The sequence below is a fragment of the Rhipicephalus microplus genome, unplaced genomic scaffold (genome assembly GCF_043290135.1).
Source record: "Rhipicephalus microplus isolate Deutch F79 unplaced genomic scaffold, USDA_Rmic scaffold_15, whole genome shotgun sequence".
Lineage (NCBI taxonomy): Eukaryota > Metazoa > Arthropoda > Arachnida > Ixodida > Ixodidae > Rhipicephalus > Rhipicephalus microplus.
The window spans coordinates 14,178,528-14,198,949 of NW_027464588.1; the positions used below are offsets into that span (position 1 = coordinate 14,178,528).

General features: G+C 43.1%; 1 protein-coding gene across 1 annotated transcript in view; it reads left to right on the forward strand.

The window, feature by feature from the left end:
- Positions 1 to 1,036: 1,036 nt before the first annotated feature.
- Positions 1,037 to 20,422, forward strand: part of LOC142784631 (sodium-coupled monocarboxylate transporter 1-like) — a 51,036-nt gene continuing 31,650 nt past the window's right edge. The window contains exons 1-3 of the mRNA XM_075883061.1: positions 1,037 to 1,174; positions 10,217 to 10,326; positions 14,134 to 14,201. Of these exons, the coding sequence (XP_075739176.1) occupies positions 14,154 to 14,201 (48 nt within the window). The 5' untranslated portion in view covers positions 1,037 to 1,174; positions 10,217 to 10,326; positions 14,134 to 14,153. The remainder of the gene's footprint in view (positions 1,175 to 10,216; positions 10,327 to 14,133; positions 14,202 to 20,422) is intronic.

Below are 20,422 nucleotides of genomic sequence, written 5' to 3' on the forward strand. Positions count from 1 at the left end.
ACATCTAATAGAATTCTCGTTATTGGCAGCAAGTTGATGTAAAAAGTTTTTTAACAATAAAATTCTCGTAAAATTTCTGGTTCTAGTTTTTGACAGCATGACCACAAACTTAGCTTAGAAGTGTAGAAAGCTGAGCTAGGTTGTTCGTATTCAAGGTAAAGAGACAAGGTGTTCTAAGTATCAGTTGTTAGCTGATTTTTGTGGTGTCCTGACCTCTTCATTCTGTCCGAACTTGCCCGCCCTTCCTCTTTACTGTGAATATTTGCACAACCTTTACTTTCAATACGAATATACCTATAGATTACAATAAGGTTGATAACTGGGCTAGTTGGTAATTCATCATTTTACAGTAAGGTACACTAGCGCATTTTTTTTGCTGGACAAAAGAAACAAGAAGGACACAACACTCGCTAGCGTGTCCTTTTTATCCCTCTTGTCCATGTAAAAATTGCGCTACTGAACCTTACTCTAATATAGATTACAAGAATTGGTAATAAGGAGTACAGGAGGGAACGCGTGCATCGCACGTTATCCACATCGTAACGGTAAAGAAATACGTAAGTGTTTGTACTGCATCTTTCACTCACAGGTGCGATTGATGTTAACAGAAGTGACCTATGAAGCACATGAGGAAGCAGAGACCCCTCCCATCCTTCCCTGCTTAGCTTCCAGTGCTTTCGTCCGGACGTGAGAAGAGAGAAATGATAGCAACTTCGCTCATCCCAGGCTTGTTTTTCTAGAGTTGAGGTACTTTAATATTATGTACCATCTAGGAATCACACATCTAGCCTTTCTAAATGCCCCTGCGCTACCAAGTGCAATGTTACGGGTTCAATTTTTTGACGCCGCTGCTGCATTGAGGTGAAGGTAAAAAAATACAGGTTCATCAGTTACTTCTGGTCCAAATTAACCTAAAGTCTACCACAACAGCTTCTCCCGTGATAGTGTCATGACTATGGCTGCTTCTTTTTGTGTTTACGTGTTTATGCAGAAAAACTCATTCAGACAAACTGCACTTTGTTTCTTTCGTCAGCTTCAGTTTTGACTTCACAAGTGATGAAAACGTGTGGTCTTGCCTTGTGGGTTCCTCTGCAATAGTGATCTACAGATTGTGTCTCGATCAGGTTGTTACTCAACGACTGCTGGCATCGCGAACACTGAACGAGGCAAAAAGGTAACACAAATGTTTTGGTCGCTCAAGTTCCATAAAATATCATGTTTCTTAGCAAATCGGAACGATGAGTGTCTCAGACCTACTTCATAAAACAAAAAGTTCATGAAAATGTCTTCTCTCTCAAGGACAGAGATAGGAATACAATATTTGCGCATGTGTGTGCATACGATAGTGGGAGTATTTTTCAGAATTCATGGTAGTTTACTTTCGGTAAGAACTTTATAATTTAAAGAAGCATCACAATAAATCCACAATATTACACTTTGAAAAACGTTACGAAAAACGTTAATAATGTCACACGGTCGTCATGACAAAGGCAGTAGTCGGCAAGTTTGAGACGAATCTCGCTATTTTGGCAAAACCTGTGCAGCAGAAAATAAAAGTCAAGCTAACGATAAGCACAGTACGCTGATAGCGGCGAACATTGCGGCGGCCGTCTATAATATTATCGGTGGCGAAGTGATTCAATATGTATACATGCGGCATCAAACATTCGAGCCTTATCTCTGATGCACGCTTAATGTTTCGAATAAACATGAATATTTGTGTTTTTCGTTCAAGGCAAGCCACACGTAACGCTAGCACACGTTAAGGCACTTGGCCTATTTTTATTGATGGCCAGTGACAACACCATTTACCATGAGCTTGCTTCCGCCGAGCGTGTGCTGGGCTTGCACGCCTGCATCAAGGCAGTCCCACACTGCCATTGCAGGAAACTTCACGTTCGCCCTCTGCTGCAGTTCCCCTTTGTTTGGCAGCCATAGCGCTACTGGCAAGCGTACTTGACCGAACTTGCAGAGGTACTTTAATTGCTTGATTGTCACACTGTGCTTCATCTTGGGTCTAGTTTTGTTGACGAACTGCTGCGAGTGCATTTTTTGCACCATGTCGCAGAGTCGACGGACCCGGCGGTAGCGTCTTTGTGCGCTATATGTGGCAGGGGAGCACGTCGCGTCCTTCTTGGTCGTGCTCGTAAGGTAAGCCGCTGGCAGACCTATCTCCACACAAGTGGTTCCCAACTCAATTTCTCCATGGCTTCAAAGCAGACCCCCTCAAGGCACTCGTTGTGGTTCGATTGAGTGGCGGCGTACTTGAGCTCGTTCGATGGGGTCGAAGCTGGCCACCCGAGATACGGAACTTTTGGCGGCAAGTTGATTTTTGTCCTCGGGAAAGTTCTCTTCGCTTGGGCCACCTACGGTGATGCTAGGGACTACAGCCTAAGTCAAGGCAGTTGTGGGTTCACTTAGCTGTTCAAAATGCACGCGGAACAAGTACTTACGGGGCCTTCCGATGAGTCGTCTCCGCTCGCTGGCCTTTCCTTGTCAACAGGGTTGATTGTCCGAACCGCAGCACAAAAGCCTCATTTCCTAGTCGTCCATAGAGTAGCCCAAGCGCAGTTGCACCACGAAATTCGCTCGAATAGGCCAGTAAGACGTTCGCTTTAATGTCGTGAGGAGACAGGATAATACCCAGGGCGTCGCGTGGCAAATCACCTTGAATTCACGAGGGGGTCGCTATATCGAGCTGGTCAAAAGTTACCGTTGCAGCGCCTGTGCGCCGAGTTTACTTGCGAACAGCAAATGGAGACCGCGTCGCCATCTGTGCGGCTACAGCAAACATGAGCAAATCTTGTAAGCCAACCTTTTTAAATTGCTAATCGACAGTATATTTTTAAAATGGAGCTACTTTACCCGCGGTATATGGCTGAAGCGTCATTGATCAGCTCTAAATGAAGTACGATCCAGAAGCACGAGAATATGTGCCACAAATACAAGTCTTGTTCGCAAATGAATTAGCGAATTAACGCTAGCAAACGACTTTAAAGATTCAAAGTGATCCATCCTGACTTCAACTGGCGCTGCCATCTTTTCCTACGTAAGATATACCTTGAGTACATTAACGTTGAATGCCATGTTCCGGAAATAGTGAAGGCACGTAAGAGCTCGGACTATATTTTAGTTCTGCGTAGGCACTGTTGGGAGATCGCAACGCTCACGCTCAAGCGTTGTATTTGGTGTTTTCTGCTATATATGGGAATTGTTCTTGCTAACGCGAGACGTGAGAAGACGGCAGCGTGATCCTTTATAATGAAATAGAGGTGCTGGACGTGAAAGAAATGTGTGCATAGATGCAATAACGTGAACCTGTCTTGAATCGCTCACACATGACACAATGCGATACCTCCTCTATACAATAGCATGCCTGCCTCGCTCCCAGGCTGCTGGCAAGCCAAGCAGATACTCTCGAACCCAGACCCACACTGACACCGGATTGCCACGGTTGACACCGGGAGTGCCATGTAAACAAGGCAAGCTGCATCTCCGAGGCTTCAAACTGCGAACAAGTGCCCGCTCACTCCGGTTTCGCGTATAAGAGCTCGTTAGAGTCTGCGTTGTCTTTGGCTGCCAGAACAAACAGCGGAGCAGGACTTAGGGCTGCCTGCGTAGATGACGGCGTTCCTCGGGAATTGTGGTGGTGCGGTGCTTTCGACGACATTGCGAGCGGATACTTGTAATTCAAAGGTAAAAAAACTCGGCAGATCCCACATATGGTGGCAATCCATAGTATGCGAAGCACGAATGAGAAAGGTTAATGTGTCATTTTAAAATCAGCACTACGTTACAAGGTGGAGGTAAATGATGCATACATGACTTCCGTGTCATAATTATCATCTTTGTATCTGTCGTTTACCTTCGTCATCTATTCTCTTCGTCAAATTTGGCATCATTATCTTCGTCGTCTATTCTATCGTCGTCAAATTTGGCATCACGTGACGTGATGCCAAATTTAGTGTATGGGGAGCTAGCAAAACGGCTGCGAGCACGCTATGAGCGTGGTATGTTGTCAAGTTCTTACAAGACCCGCGTGTCAGTATTATTGTGTTTGCACAAGTCATATATTTCGTTATTAATTTACGTCACGTAATGCCGTATTTGGTGTATGTGGAACCAGCGAAATGGCCAAGAGCGCATCATGAAGGCCCCAATATACTCCAATGTAGCGTTGACACGCTGGGCACAGCGACGCTACGTTAACAAAACGTGAGCACTCTTTAGTCTGACGCCAGGCGCGACCAGCGTCCATCGACCCGGCCCGACGGCGACCTACGCGAAATGCGACATGCTGAATTTCGTGCCGATGCGTTACCCAGACAACACTGCGTCTCCCTCTTTTCGTGACGGAGGACCGCCGAACACGCTGAAACGCGCATGCGTCAAAGCAACGCAGCGCGGCACGTGCCTGTGAGTATGTGGCAGTATGTGGCCTGTGAGTATGTGCCCTGGCGTGGCAACACTGCCCTGACGCGAGGAAATAAATGAACGCCGGCGAGCACGCACACCGCATCACGTCGAAATGTATTGGCGCCTTGACTGTGGCATGTAGTCATGTTCCCACATGACACGCATCTCATCATTATCGTGTTGGCGCCAGTCATATACCTTCGTCATCCATTGGCGTCACGTAACACCAAATTTGTCATATGTGAAGCTAGCGAAACGGCCGCGAGCGCATCATCAGTGTGACCTGTGGTCATGTTGTTACATGACATGCATGTCGTGATTACTATGTCTGGATGTGTCATTTACCTATGTCGTCCATTCGCGTCTCGTAATACCTAGTTTGGTACATGTGAGGCTAGCAAAACGTCCGCCAGCGCATCTTGAGCGTGGCATGTAGTCATGTTGTTACATGACACGCATCTCATGATTATCATGTTTGCACCAGTCGCATACCTTATTATTCCATTAACGTACTGTAATACCAAATTTGGTATATGTGACGCTAGCCAAACGGCCACGAGCGTATCATGAGCTTGACATGTAGTCATGTTGCTACATGACACGCATGTCATGATTTTCATGTTAGGGTCTGTCGCTTGTGTTCACCTTGCAATCACGCTATACCATACCAGTTTTGCAACATTGCATGTCAACGAAACCACCGCAAGAGCTGCAGGAACATGAAAAGTAAATCATGACACTCATGACATACATGTCATGATTTTCATGGTATGACTAGTCAAATATGTTTTTCATACAGTCACGTTATGCCATACCAAGTTTGGTATTGATACCAGTGTCAAAACGGCCAGGAAAGCTAAATCAGGTAGGCGGACAGATAGATAGATAGATAGATAGATAGATAGATAGATAGATAGATAGATAGATAGATAGATAGATAGACACGCTCGAATTCGCTGAAGTTCGCCAAGAAATGCTTCGCATTTAAAACAAAGGGGCAGTAAAACTACGCGCTTAAGCACACTAAGACCGTGTATTCTAGCGTGATGCCTACCTATTTTATTTTGAAAGCCTCCTTGGCGTTACCCGCAGCTGTGTTAAAGGCAGATGGAAGCTTTGTGTGGGGCGCACTTGATACTTTTCAGCGTTGTTTGTTTGACACTAACGTAGTGCAGTGTAATGTTTTCAAGCACATGCAGTACGATTGGCCACTTCAAATGCAGTATCAAGCTTGCATGCTTCTTCCGATGGCATCCACGCCTTCAAGAATACAAGCTTCCGTCTTTGATTAGTTGTAAATCACACGGCGCTCCTGAACAGCTGCAAAGGACGTCGTGCCTTCATTCCATTGTTCAATATCCCGAAATTCATTTGGCCACAACAGATCAATTTTACAGAACACATGTTAATACGTAAGAATACAGAACTTGAGCCAATGTCTTTGACATCGCACACGCTGTCATATATCGCTGGCCCAAACAGAGAAATGTTATCATAAATACACAGCACTCATTCATTGAAGGATAGCCGCAATTTCGTTCATTTCTATGTGGGCTTCATTAATATTGGCACTGTTACGATTGCTAAGCATCATAGTTGCAGGATTCGAATCGTGCCGAAAATCCACAGAAGAGATCGGTGATTGATACTGCCTGTTATACCCTTGATAGGATGCTTTTGTGCACAAGATGCATTATTGTAACAGCACACGTGATGCAAAAGTTACGTTCCCTCAAACTACCTGAAAAGGCATAGTCGAACATTTATGCGATGCATGTTGAAATGACGAGTTTTCACAAAAGGCTGCGTGCAACTTGAAATATGTGGCAACAAATTTTCGTTGTACACTTTGGTGAGCTCCAGTGCAATCACAACTCACACGATTTACAGCGAGAACGTTTTTTTACAATTGCAACAGCGTATTTACTTCACACTGTTCCTACCACGGCGTCCTCAGTAAGCACTTTATACGTTGTGGACTTCAATGAGCAAGGTTCTCTTAACATTCCGATGAAAACAACGTAACTTTCCAAACACTGTCTCGGAGGAACTCAGTTTGGTCAGTTTAGCGTGTGGTCTGTGAAGCGTCTGCTGGCGTGCCGGTCCAAGTTGGTTGCTTTCACGCGTGAGTTTGCGATAGTTGGCGCGACACGCTTGCAAATATTATAGTTACTCGATATGCTACCTTTAGGTAGCATATACAGTAACTCTAGCAAATATGGGGTAATGCATGAAACTTTCTGTCCTTTGGTCTATAGTGCATCTGATTTAGCTGCCAATGCTCGCGTGCGGTTTCAAGGAAACGTTACTGATTTTATTCGCAGAACGGCAATCACAAGTACAATGCTTCTTGTGCTGCTTTACACGTTAGGTTTGTCAATGGGAGTATCACTGACTGTTTGGTTCCGGGGCTGTGATCCCGGGCTTCTTGGTGTCATCAAGAGCATTGATCAAGTAGGTGCAAAGTGATTGTGGGATTACAATGTTAGAAAAACTAAAAATTGTTAAGAGTTTTAGAGAGATACCGTAGTAAGAAGCACTGAATCAATGGTCACAAGTCTTTTTTTATTTTTTTGAGATGGGCAAGTAAATGTGCTTGGATCTTTTATGAGTGCCACATTGAAATGTGCCAACGGCCACACGCATTTCAACCTGTAACCTCTTGCACAGCACATTTTCCCTGACTACTGAAGCTAGTTGATAAAATTTGTTATGACAACCATGCTTTGACCTAAACCATGAAAACAAATATGTATCTTTACTGTTAAATTTCATTGTGTTTTTTTGAGAAAGATCACTTGAATTCACGCTAATAACAAGCGTAATTTGAAGTATTATGACTGCAATTTTTGTTTTTACATGGAAGGATGATAGCATGAGGTGCATCTTAAAAATGTTGCTTCATTGTGATTGTATTTATACTGATCGTATGAAACTCAGGATGGGGATATATAAAAAGGTGTGCTTTGCTTCATATTGTTCCGCACATATAATTCTACAGTAGCCTCTCAAAAGAGTTCAATATTATTTACATCTGTAGGAAGCACAAGTCGTAGGCTATATTCGAATGCTACCCACGACCACCTTGTGTCTTCCGTAACACGTTCAAGTGCATCACCGCTGTGAAATCGTAGTTTTTCTACGTCCCAACTATGAGTGATAGGGCTTGCAGACTGTTAAAATAATATTAATAATAAAACACTTTAGGTATGTGTGAACATTATGCTGCAAACTAAATATTTATGACTATCTCCGTTTGCAACTTAGGAAAGGCTAATTTGAAAAGACAATTTGGGAAACGGTGTACTTATTTGTATGTTGTAACTTAGTCTAATTAAGTGTAGTGATCAAAATTAGAAAAGAAAAATGTGGTAGTGCTCCCAACTGTCTGCAATACCTTGCTCCCAAAGCATCCTGTCAGCATTATTTTTAGTAAGCGCAACTTGTAGCCATTGACACGAACGTGACGCCATGCCGAGTGGCGCCTAACGTATTGACTGGTGATGTTATGACACGCTCCGCATGGTGCACCTAAGGACGTTGGCTCTGGAAGCAAACCAAGGAAACGGTGTACTCACTCTGCTATAAGAATGGGACCTAGGAAGATATTTGACAAAAAATTGATTTTTTAAAACAAAGAAGTGTGCGCGTAAGAATTGCGAAGAATGTGCACGAATCCGTGCGCCTTGAACGTATTGTTTACTCAGCGAAATATTTTATTTTCGTGAGGACGGATGAAGACAACTTTTAAATAACAGCACCGGTGGTATCCGTAAATTTGCCGTAAGGAAGCTTTTTTGGTCGCTCAGGCAGCGTTAAAAAGAAAGGAAAGGTTCGTAATTATTCCCTGTGTGTGTCTCAGCCTTCCTGCCAGAGTAGTTTGGCTGAGCTTTGTATATAGAGACCTATACAGTGACGGTGCTCGTCTCATCTTTTCTTAGCTGTCCTGGTTTGCGTTGTATTTGTCACTTTGAAGGTTATATACCTAACAACAAGGCCCTGCCTGTGGCTATCCTAATAGGGTTCATTTATTGCAGATCCTTCCTTACTATATCAACACATACTTGGTGCACATGCCGGGTTTTCTAGGCCTATTTCTAGCTGGTGTCGTCTGTGCCGCAACAAGGTATGACGCATTTCATGCGGTAGTAAGGATCGAAACCTGCAAGACTGCTTGCTTACAGGCTCGTTATGAAGAAATGTAGAGATTGATATTTTTTTGTTGTGCATGTTACACAAGAAAGAAATGTGGTAGTGCTACAACGCCACACTTCACATGTCGGATACCTCAGGGCCGACATCATTGGTGAGAAAAACTTGCGGAGCTCAGTCAGGCTCACTCATGCAACATATTTTCTGCTTTGACCTCACTGGAATACAGACTCGCCAAAATTTACCTCAGACGGACTCACTCGGAGTTACACTCACGAAACTTTTCTGCAGCGGACTCACTCACCCTCATCAAAGTATTACTGACCCGGACGCACGCTTACTCAGACTCACGGCTCCATCTGAGTATGACTGAGTTGACTCGTGAGTTTGTCAGCCTGAAATCAGCTTCTTCAAAAATGTAGTCATTGCCATTTAACACCAATATGCCACGGAATCTGTGCTGTTTTTGGCACCTTTTGATACAGTACCTTCAAATACCAGTTATAAGTTCTCGAAAATCAGTAAGGTTATCTTTTCTAGGAAAAGATGACAACATTACATATATTTATCAAGAACCTCTCTCGAAGAGCTAAGAGTGAGAAGGTCAAGGCAGCTCCCTTTGTAATTTGCACCCGAGAGCAATAAATATTGAAATGATGTATGAATGACACTGCTTTAAAATACGCGTAATAGGCAAGAGAATAAATGTGATTGTAGGTAATGCTAATGGTCGTACTAAATATGAATAGATAGGACCATAGTTCGATAAAACAAAATGGAACGTACTCAGACTCACTCAAAATTATATATTGTCCTTTGAATTCACTCAAACTTAGACTCACCAATATTCTCCTGGACCGAGCTGACTCGGACTCAGACTCGCCAATATATTACTTACCCTGGCTCACTCAGAGTCACGCCTTGATCTGAGTCTGAGTTAGTTCGAATGAGTCAACTTGAGTAAGTTCGTCGATTTATGGACAAAACATATATAAATACTCCTGGATGTCAGAAAAAAAGCTCTAAAAAGAGTGATACATCGCAAGTGTTAACTTAACACAGAGTTTTCGAATTTCATTTAATGAATAAAAGACAATGTAAGGGAATGAGTGGTTTTTACGCTCAGTGAGCACTCTTGCTAAAACAGTAAATTAATGAAGAGATGAGGCACTGTAATTGTGTATAATCACGACGGGAATTCACAGCTTACGTATGCACAACTGCTCTTTCATGCAATATTCACATAATACTGCTCGTTCGAATGTTGACCTTCGTGATTTGATGTAGAAATCTGATCGTTTTATAGCACAAAGAGTGCTCCGAATAAAGAATATACGCTTTCTTCGTTTGTGGTTCAGGTGTAATAATGGGTGCTGTTTTAAAGTCGTGTGAAACGTGATTCCTGCAGCGAAAGCAGTCAAAATTCGGCAGAAATTGTGCAATTAGGGTCACCTGCATTGTCACCTTGGATCGGTTATTTAGTATTATTCCTTGACAGAAATACAGGCCTTCCGTAGATATAAAACATTGAAGTTTCCTTTTCCCACCCAGTAAGGTATTACTTTGTAAATGACATTGGCTTAAATTTATACGTGTGTAAAAAGAAAGTTGGTGTGCTAATTTCAAAATTTTTCTCTCGTTTTCACAGCACGATATCTTCTACGGTCAATTCTCAGGCAACCATTCTCTACGTTGATGTCATATCTCATCATTTCAAAAATTCTGAAAAACACGTCTTGTTGATTACGCGATGCACAGGTAAGCGACACACACAAACTGGAAATACGTGCTGCTATTTTAACACACAGAGCTAAATAAAGATATGTGAATGATTACTATTGTAATTGTTGCCTTTGATATACCTTATATACTAACATAGATTATTGCTCTGCGTAGCTTCGGCTTTTAGTCCTGATGATTCGATAGCTACTAATTCTAAAAACTTAAGTGAGAAGGAAGACGTTAACACTTGTGCGTTCAGATGGTGCATGGAATATTTTTGTTTTCCTAGGTAACGATAACAACTTAGTCAGTGTATCGATGAAAAATTTACCAAAATTTAGTGATTTGTAAACGTTCAATCTGTATTTAGTTGCGCCACTCTTTAATTTAAAAAATAGACGTCCAACGAAAAATTCAAAATACATTTGTGAAAACACTTCCGTAAATGGGAAAAATTCTGTAACAAAAGTGTGTTGAGTAAAAAAAAGGCAGATACCACGTACAGTGGGAACCCATGATATGCGAAGCACGAATGAGAAAGGTTCATATGTCACTTTAAAATCAGCACAATGTTACGAGGCGGAGGTAAATTATGCTGTACCTGACTTCCATGTCACGTTTATCATAATTGGATGCGTTATTTACCTTTGTAATCTATTCACGTCACTTGATACTAAATTTAGTTTATGTGGAGCTAACGAAACGGCCACAAGTGCGCTATCATCGTAGCGTGTAGTCAAGTTTTACATGAAAAACATATCATGATTATCTTGTATGGCCCTGTCATTTCGATTCTTCGTTCATTCACGGCACATAATACCAAATTCGGTCTACGTGGAGCTAGTGAAACGGCCGCGAGCACGCTGTGAGCGTAGCATGTAGTCATGTTTTGCATGACACGCATATCATGATTATCATGTTTTGACCTGTCATTTACCTTCGACGTCTATTCACGTCACGTGATATCAGATTTTGTATATATGGAGCTAGTGAAACGGATGCGAGCGCATCATGAGCGTGGTATGTTGTCATATTGTTACATGGCACGCGTGTCATGATTATCATGCTTGCACCATTCATATTGCTACGGGATCAGTGACGTTTGTATAAACGCAATTACAGAAGAACAATCTCAGGCGAGAATCACAATGGCTGATTGGCACACTCGCGCTCCTGTCAGCTGATTCTGCTTTCGTCATTCATTGCTATGCTTTCGTCATTCATTGACTGTACGTAACACCAAGTTTGGTATATGTGGAGCTTGCGAAATGGCCGCGAGAACATCGTGAAGGGCCCAATATACTCCTACCTAACGTTCACGAGCACGCACCCTCGGCGCAGCGGCGTGGCGCTAGCAAAATGGACGCCCAGCTCTACCCAGAGAGCACTGCGTCTGCCTCTCTTCGTAATGGAAGAACGCCGGACGCGTTCAAATGCGCATGCATCAAAGCGACGCAGCGCGGCGTGCGTCTGCAAGTATGTGGCAGGCAGATCGGCGCCTGGCGTTGCATCGCCGTTGAGATGAGACGAAACTAAGGCGGCCGCGTCACGTTAGTTTCGTCACTTCGACGTTCACGTCGATGTGTATTGACATCCTGAGTGTAGCATGTAGTCATGTTGATACATGACACACATCTCAAGATTATCATGTTTGCACCAGTCACATACCTTCGTCATTCCTTCACGTCCCATAGTACGAAATTTGGTAGAAGCGAAGCTAGCAAAACGGCCACGAGTGCACCATGAGAGCGACGTGTAGTCATGACTAGTCGTAACATGGAAATTATTACACGCATGCTATTATTTCCACGTTGAGGTCTGTCACTTATGTCTCTTATGCTGTTATGTCATACCATGCCAGTTTTACAACATTTCATGTGAACAAGAACACCGCAAGAGCAGAAAGACCATGAAATGTAAATCATGACATTCATTACATACATGACATGATTTTCATGTTATGGCTAGTCAATAATGCTCGTCATATAGCCATGTTATGGCATACGAAGTTTGGTATCGATACCATTATCGAAACGGCCAGTAGAGCTAAAAGTCAGAAGAGGCTAGATAGATAGATAGATAGATAGATAGATAGATAGATAGATAGATAGATAGATACGCTCAAAGTCACCGTCGTTCACTAAAAATGCTTCGCATGTAAAAGGGTTAAAACTTATGAGTACTTAGTACTTCACTGTGAAGTGTTTAAATAAAGTGGTTAACAATTTAGAGAACATGGTACTCTTCTACGGGATAGCATAAAGCTGTCCCGTGGGCCTCACACTACTATATTACATATGATTAGAGACGATCGAAAATTCTGTACAACCAGCGAAGGTCAAAACTTCAATACACTGAAAGCTCGGATCCCCGAGAAGCAGTAAATATAGTTAGCCGTATGCTGTTCACGAGTTTAGTACATTCTATCTAACACATGTAAATGTTTTAAATAAGGTTCTTTTCCTTACCAGATGAGGTAGCCACAGAACAACTACGAATGAGATTCAAGTTTTTATATAAAGATTCTTCAACTATTTCGACTATAAAATTTTCCTATTTATTTGTTGCGCATGGATGCTGTGCATTTTTGACTTGTGACATAGTGCGCAATGCTGTGAGTTATCACAATACTGCCTTCATTTCATCTCTTGTTCTTAACTTCTATCGTTGGGAAAAATAGAGAAAAAAGGCTACACATACATACCACTAAGAAAAGCGACAGCTTGTTAGGCGATGAAAGGTGTACTTGTCGAAACATTCGCTAGACCGACGCCACTTTTCAGAGACTTTTTTTTCATATTTCTGGTGATCCTTATTGCCCTAATGTTTTCCTAAAATAATGATAATTTTTACCCTCTTGTGCTTCAAACTACAACCATTCTCGTAATAAACTGAATAAACACTTCAAAACGAAGGTAACTATTCTGCTTCGACAGAAAAGCATGATTAGCCTCCCGCAGATATAGTCTAAACGGCTCGGATACGTTTTAGGCTTATTACGGTGCTCAATAAGCCAGCGAGCTGGAATAGGTCCTAATGTAATAAAATTAGATAGGGAATCTTCAGAAAAACACGGAAGTGGTACTTTTCGCCAAGGTGCTATTTTAACATACGAGTCTCACGGAATAGGCAACAGACTTCTTGGTGCTTAGTATACGCCTCTATAATTTATGTATGGACGTTAAACGGAAGCTATATTAAAAAAAAACTTCGTGGAGTCATGCAGATGCCATACTATACTGCTTAACCTTTCTTCTGATAAATGAAGGCAGAATAATAAGAGAAAATGAAAATCGTGTAACACTTTGTTATGAATACATATAATTATTCTTATGAATTGCTGCCTCACAGTTTTGTACTACCATTAACTCGGAAAGGAAGTTAAATATGTCGAAACGGGCAAGCAGTGAAGTTTTTTAGGAAATACAGTGACTATGTTAGAGATACATAGTTTTTAGCTTAGTTTAGCCCTTAATTTTGCTGGAATATTCAGGCGACATTTCACAAGGGCATAATGTGCCTAAATATTATCAGTCATATATAACTGTGTCCACATCTACGAGCCTCGACACTCCTTGCCCAAGTTTCAATGAAGATTGATCTGTCATTACGCCTAACGAATATTGAAAATTATGAGAGCAATGTATGTGGCATATCATCATTTCTTTCTCTCGTAGCAATCAATAAATTATGTTTAATGCATTTCTTGAGCGTTTACAAGCCCCGATACATTACGCATGCGATGCCGTGAAATTAAATCAAGCATGTATGAGAGCTGTGTTCTCATGCGCTTGCACTCTCAAACAAACTGATTTGTGTTCCACTGGAAATATTGTTTTACAGCCCTTTTATTAGGTGTCATCATGACCATCTACGGAACCCTGTGCGTTCACATGGGGTCGTTGACAAGGGTGAGTGGGAAAAGCTCAATATTTTGTATGTCTTCTTCTTACTAAATCGAAATGAGTAAGTTTATTGGTACTGCCCTTTAGCATAAATAAAAGATTGCAGCAGTAAATAAGTATAAGAAAGTCACTCACTACCTTTTATTGATTATAAACTGTTCAGAAGGCAGTGCGATAATGTAAGTTTGATGAGATACCGATGCAGGGAAAGAGAGCAAGATTAAATGCATAAGAAAGAGTGAGTAGGATTTTTTACGGCACAATTTCCAAAGAAAGGAGAGAATGAAGAAAGAGAGCTGAAAGACAGGGAGGTCAGAGAGTTAAAAATTACCAGTGTACTACTATGCGTCAGGGAAATAAATGAACTATGCTTCAAATAACCTCAGATAAAAAACAATCGGCCCCTTATCTGCCTGTTACACTGCAAAGGTTGTCAAAAGTCGATAGTCTTGCGTCTAGACAGAATGAAAAAAAAAACTTTTAATTGATGTTCTGCGCAAGAAAATCGGTGAACGCTGTTTTGGAGGTGGTGAGTTAGAGTGCCTCGAGCGTGCAGCGGAGGCGAACGAGCACATCAAGTCACGTCACACGTGAGACATGAGCGCTATCTGGCAGTTATCCTAGAAAACAAAGCGCGCAGCTTGCGCGCCCGTCTCTGAGGTGATAAGGTGTAGAGCGCAAGGTGACGGGTGGGTGGCACCACCGTGTCGTCTTAACAAAGCGTTGGAAACACTCGCCTTTTTGTGCAAGCGTTGCATGGTCAGCGCAGCGTGATAAGCGCTACAGTACTACAGATTACTTATGTATGCATTTTTCTAGTAAAAAATACATATGCATATTATTGACATTTTGTTATAGTGTCGTAGATATGCGCAATATTTGCTTTTTAATCGACAATCGCAGAAGTATGAACGCTGAAGCTTGAGCTCTAATGGTGGGGGCTGCGGATGGGCTCAGCCGTTTGTAGTATCATTTGGTCACTTTGGTGCTGTTTAGGGTTCCGTTAAGGGCGGACAAACAGAAAAACGTATAGACAGACAGATAGACAGACAGACAGACAGACCAAAGTTTTTGCGTCGAAGGTCCCAAACAAAGACGATCGTCTTTGAAGCGCATAAGGGGTGTTAGTACCCACCATTGACACCCTGCGTTGTTTCATTTACTGTGAGGACTATTTTTTGTGTCAGAACTCGGGAAGTTTTCGACATAGCTATTGGTGTCGACTTAACTTAGCGCATGCATCTGACCTACACGAAAGAGCTCCTCTTAGCAACCTCTTACCTGTTAAAGGTACTGTGCGAAAAAATAAAATAAAATAAGGCCGCGTATCTGCGTGCTGTCCTGTTAAGAATGTCCAAAGAGCCCCACCGCGGTGGTATAATGGCTAAGGTACTCTGCTGCTGACCCGCAGGTCACGGGATCGAATCCCGGCTGCGGCGGCTCCATTTTAGATGTAAGCGGTAATGTTGTAGGCCCGTGTGCTCAGATTTTGGTGCCCCAGGTTGTCGAAATTTCTGGAGCCCCCCACTACGGCGTCTTTCATAATCATATGGTGGTTTTGGGACGTTAAACCCCACAAATAAATTATCATTAAGGATGTCCAAAAAATGGTAGTTTTCGGTCTGCAGGTGCTGCGCGAGATATAGACGCAATCTTTCAGTAATGTCAAGAAAGGAGAGTGTTTTAGAACGCAGAGCAACAGGTAGGCGGCAGCACCATGTCGTTTTAGCTAAGGTTTCTAGATGAAACAAGGTCCCTAGATGAAACAAGTTTCCAAGGTAGCGACACCCTCCCTTTTCCTCCTCGCTTATTTGCCTGAAGCGCCCCCTAGAAGGTTTAAAACTTTCATCCAAAAGCGAATGTTTGGGTTCTGTTGCTACGGTGAATAGATGTAAATGAAACAAAATGGAACGAAATAAGACGTAGAATAAACAGTTACCTTTATGAACATAAACGGCACAACACAAGAACAAGCGGGATGTGCGTTATTCAACCGGCAACGTTGTGCAGTTCTATACTTTACACCACTAGCCATGGCGTCTCGCGTAGTACATTTTAGTTCCACGGCCGCGGTATTTTGTCCAGTTCTAACTAGTCCACTTCTCCGCTTGTGTTTTGTTCGTGCTGTGTCACAGTGAACGTGCTTTTTGCTGGATCCTGTAAGTGGCCACAGGGCGGGACGTTGTGATGATGATTGATTACAACCGGCTTGTGCACACGCAAGAAAAAAAACTACGACCAGATTGGTACGAACACTCGTCCAGCAGCACTGCGATGACGTTTTTTTTTAAATGTGCCCATTTGGACAATCGTGATGCCAAGGGATTCTGATGCGGTGCTGGGACCTTCTTGAAAAGTGAGAGTTCTACTAGTGAGGTGTCTCGAAGCAGCGCGTTTCGGCTCAAGCGGGAACTGGTCAAGAGTGAAATGTTTCTAAAGGTGCGTTGATTACAACCTACAGCTGCTCTGTATACGTGCATACCCACATGTATTTGTACCAACTGGCATGCACTAGACACGCATTAGACGCGTGCCTGGCGTTTCAATAAAAACCGACAAGTGAACTCGCTTCGCAGATCTGCGTCGACATACGTTGACGGAGTTGCACGAAAGCAATCGCGTGAAATGGTTCATAGTTGCACTTCATGGTGCGCTTCATCTCGGAAAGCACGAGGTAAGTTGAAGAGAGCGAAACCATTTTCTGTTGTTTACAGTAAGGCAGCATTGCTGAAAAACGCAGATGTTGCATTGAACGAGCATGGCGAAACAATCTTGGTCGACTTAGTGCACACCGAAACGCTCCTCCTCTTCAGTTTATGTTCTGGCTACGATTTTGTCTTTGGTCACGGCGAGAATCCGGCTGGAGCCATATGCGCATGCGTACTCATTTTGAACCTTTTGCATAATAATAAATAGCACCACCAGCCATTTGCAAGATCACGTGCAAGTAATGCACCAATTACAGACGCGGATGGCAGAGAAAAAGAGGAGTAATCGAGAGAGTGAGGAGGACGGCTCGAGAACAATGAGTGACGCTACCTTGTTTCAACTAGGGACCTTAGTTTTAGCGAAAAGTAGGGTACACCCACTTTTTCTTCCATAGTGTCGCACTGTCTGCGCACCGTAATTAGCTCTACGATCTTTCAAATTACGTATCTATGCATTTCCTAAATGAAGGAACACAGCGTGTAGTACTCGCGTATTTATGTTGTGCCTCAAATACACGTAATACTTGCTTTTTGATTGACAATGTTCACGAAGATGAACGCAGGTACGAGATCAAGAGGCATGGTCGTTAAGCAAGGGGTTAAATTTTTACCGTGTGGCTGAATCAATTGACAGGCACACAAACCTAAATACAGACGAATATTTATGTTTTGAAGTATCCCAAGACAGGCTATCGTCTTTTGAAAAACAAACAAACGAGCTGGCGCAATGTTTGCAGTGATATTGTCGGAACTGTACTGTGTGTTTTTAAAAGGTATTGAAGATGTAGTCTGCCCGTAGAGACCAACATTCGCGATATAAACATTCGCGTCCAGCAGACTAGATATGCTCAGGTGCTCAGACTTTGACTTAGTGTGACAAACCATGCATCGAGAGGCCCCTGTTGCGATCGTCTGAGTCCAAGTGATACGAACGCATTCTAGTGCATGTCTTAAGAGCTCATATCAGACATTTATAAGAGCCCTTTGTCGGCATCTAGCAACAGTGTCTTCAGAAGGGCCACACGCATCCCATCGTGCGACAATCTGTAGCTATACTGTGAATTTTTCGTAACCCCTCAGCGGCGCGTCGAAGTCATTCAGGCCTTTGGCATTTCATTCTTGAATCCCGCCCCTCGCCTTATTAGGAATCATGAAAATATATCGCTTGTCCCAAAGCATTTGTGTGCTGTTTCTGCGCTTGGTGAAGGGCGAAAATGTACAGAATAATACTGACTGCTCAACTGTCCATGGTTTGCCAACAGACATCAACAGTGAGGGAACCGGGTTTTACTTGTGACAGTTCGATTCACCGGACGTCGGATTCAAGCTCGTCATGAGTTGAACTGGAAAAAGAATATCATGGTGGAGTCTTGTGTTGGAGGCGCTTGTGGACGACATCGTCTGCAAGCGCCTCTACCATAGGAATGCAACACATCACTGGCAGCATACCATAATCTTTGGCCCGAAAGCCCTAAGTCCAACTTGTGAATCCACTACTTCTAGAGCGAAATTTAGCGTAATGACATCAAAGAATTGGTAAGAATGAACGTTGCATGCACAATTCGCACAAGCAGTAACGGCACTGTTAGCGCCATTTGGGATGCCAGCCTTTCCATTCCAACTGATGACTTGTCAATGTTAGTAGGCAAGTTACAGAAAGCACTCTTATTACGTGCAACACAACCCTCGGTAACACGCGTTACTCGACGCTTGTGTCTGAACGGCGCGGTCTTCCCTCACACTTCAAAGCTGGCAACGTTCGCCACACAAACGGCCAATCAATATCAAATCCACTGTAACATGTGCTACTAAATATCTCGTACACAATATGCCTGTGGAAAAAAAACGTAGTGAACGCGTGCGTGTTGTTGAGGAATACTCATTTCTGACTCCTTCCATCGTCTGTGATAATCACAGAACCACTGAAGGTGACACCATAATAAATTTCTGGCACATCACCTACACTGCAGAGAGGTTGGAGATGCGTAATACTTGTGCAGAGGGATGTCCTGCATATTGAATTTCACGGGAACAAGCAAGGACACACTCCACCATTTATTGCTTTCTCGGTACCCCCAAATAAACTATACGATTTCTATGGATGTGCTAGGAGCTGCGTCAATGTTCTTCAGTGCCAGCGCCTTACCGCACAACTTTCACCTCTGTTTGACACTTTGCAGGCAACGCTCGTACGGTACTTTCTCCTATAAAATGACTCCTGACAGAGCTGTGCACATACGCAGGTATGCAATCAAATTCGCCTGCTTCAACTTTTATTGATGCCTGCGAATTGTGCTGGCATGCTGCGTGGGAGAACAATAAGGTGAATGCTTATAACACGCCTGGAAAGGTTCTGGGAGTATTACGAAGCTATATAAATACCATGGCCAGATTTAGGCATAGACATTGGTTAGCAGGCGAGGTTGTTGATTTTGGGGTATATGTTGAACAGCGGAAGGCCTGTAGGGCACTCCGTGGAGCTTGCTTTCTGGAACATGAGGGTACTTATATGTATTCTAACATAGGAAGCTATCCTTCGCCCCGTAAAAACAGGGCGTTTCGGTGGCAAGATATATATGCGGGAGTTGAGCGGCTTGCAGGTGTGATCATTCTACGGGCCTGACACGCAAGCATAACAGTATCCAAGGAGTCTCTGAAGGGCGAGTTTCGAGCACGAGTACTTTCAATCCGACCTGCATTCATTTAGTCTAAAACCAAACATGCACCGTACAGGGCATGTCATCTGTATGCACCGACGGAATCTTCGTATGGTCTATAGGCGATACAAGCCTTCAGCTTCGCAGCCGCCTTCGAAAAATAGCTGCAACGATATCATACTATTCAAGGTTCTTCGAGGTATGCAGTAAAAAGTGTGCAGTGATAGCTTTAACCCGGGAGCCAACGTATGCTTCGAACACAATATTTACTGTAAAGTGATATCTCACAACCGAAGCCACATATTTTAGGGGTCATAATTGACAGAAATGTGTCTGGGGCTCCATACGTGATTGAAAGAAGCGGCAGACTGCTATTCTTCATTTGTGCATGTTCTTTGCCGGATATAAATGACGAGTGCCCTTATCCTCATTCTACACCTCTACAAGGTGCTTTAATTGGATTGGATATCTGTAGTTCAACTAACCAGCAATAATCAACTCCGGCAAGTTTAACCTGTGCATGATTCAGAATATTCCAGCCGAAGCAGTTGAATTATACTGGGCTTAGCCCTCTGCGCGCCAACTGATGAAAGCATGGCGATCACTCAAGATTTCTCAGCCCCGACACGTTCTATCCTCAGTACACTGCAGCGTACAAAATATCTCAAGTGCTCCTTTTCACCACCTTGCAAACCTCGCAGCACAAAGACACCGCACGATCCTTATCGACATTCCCTGCACACAACGCTGACAATTTACATGTGAGTGAGCACCCGCGGCAAAGCCAGCATTTATTCCGTGGTGTGTTACTTAACACTTACTTAACCCAAAGCCGTCTAAACGCTTACCAAAAAATTTCAGG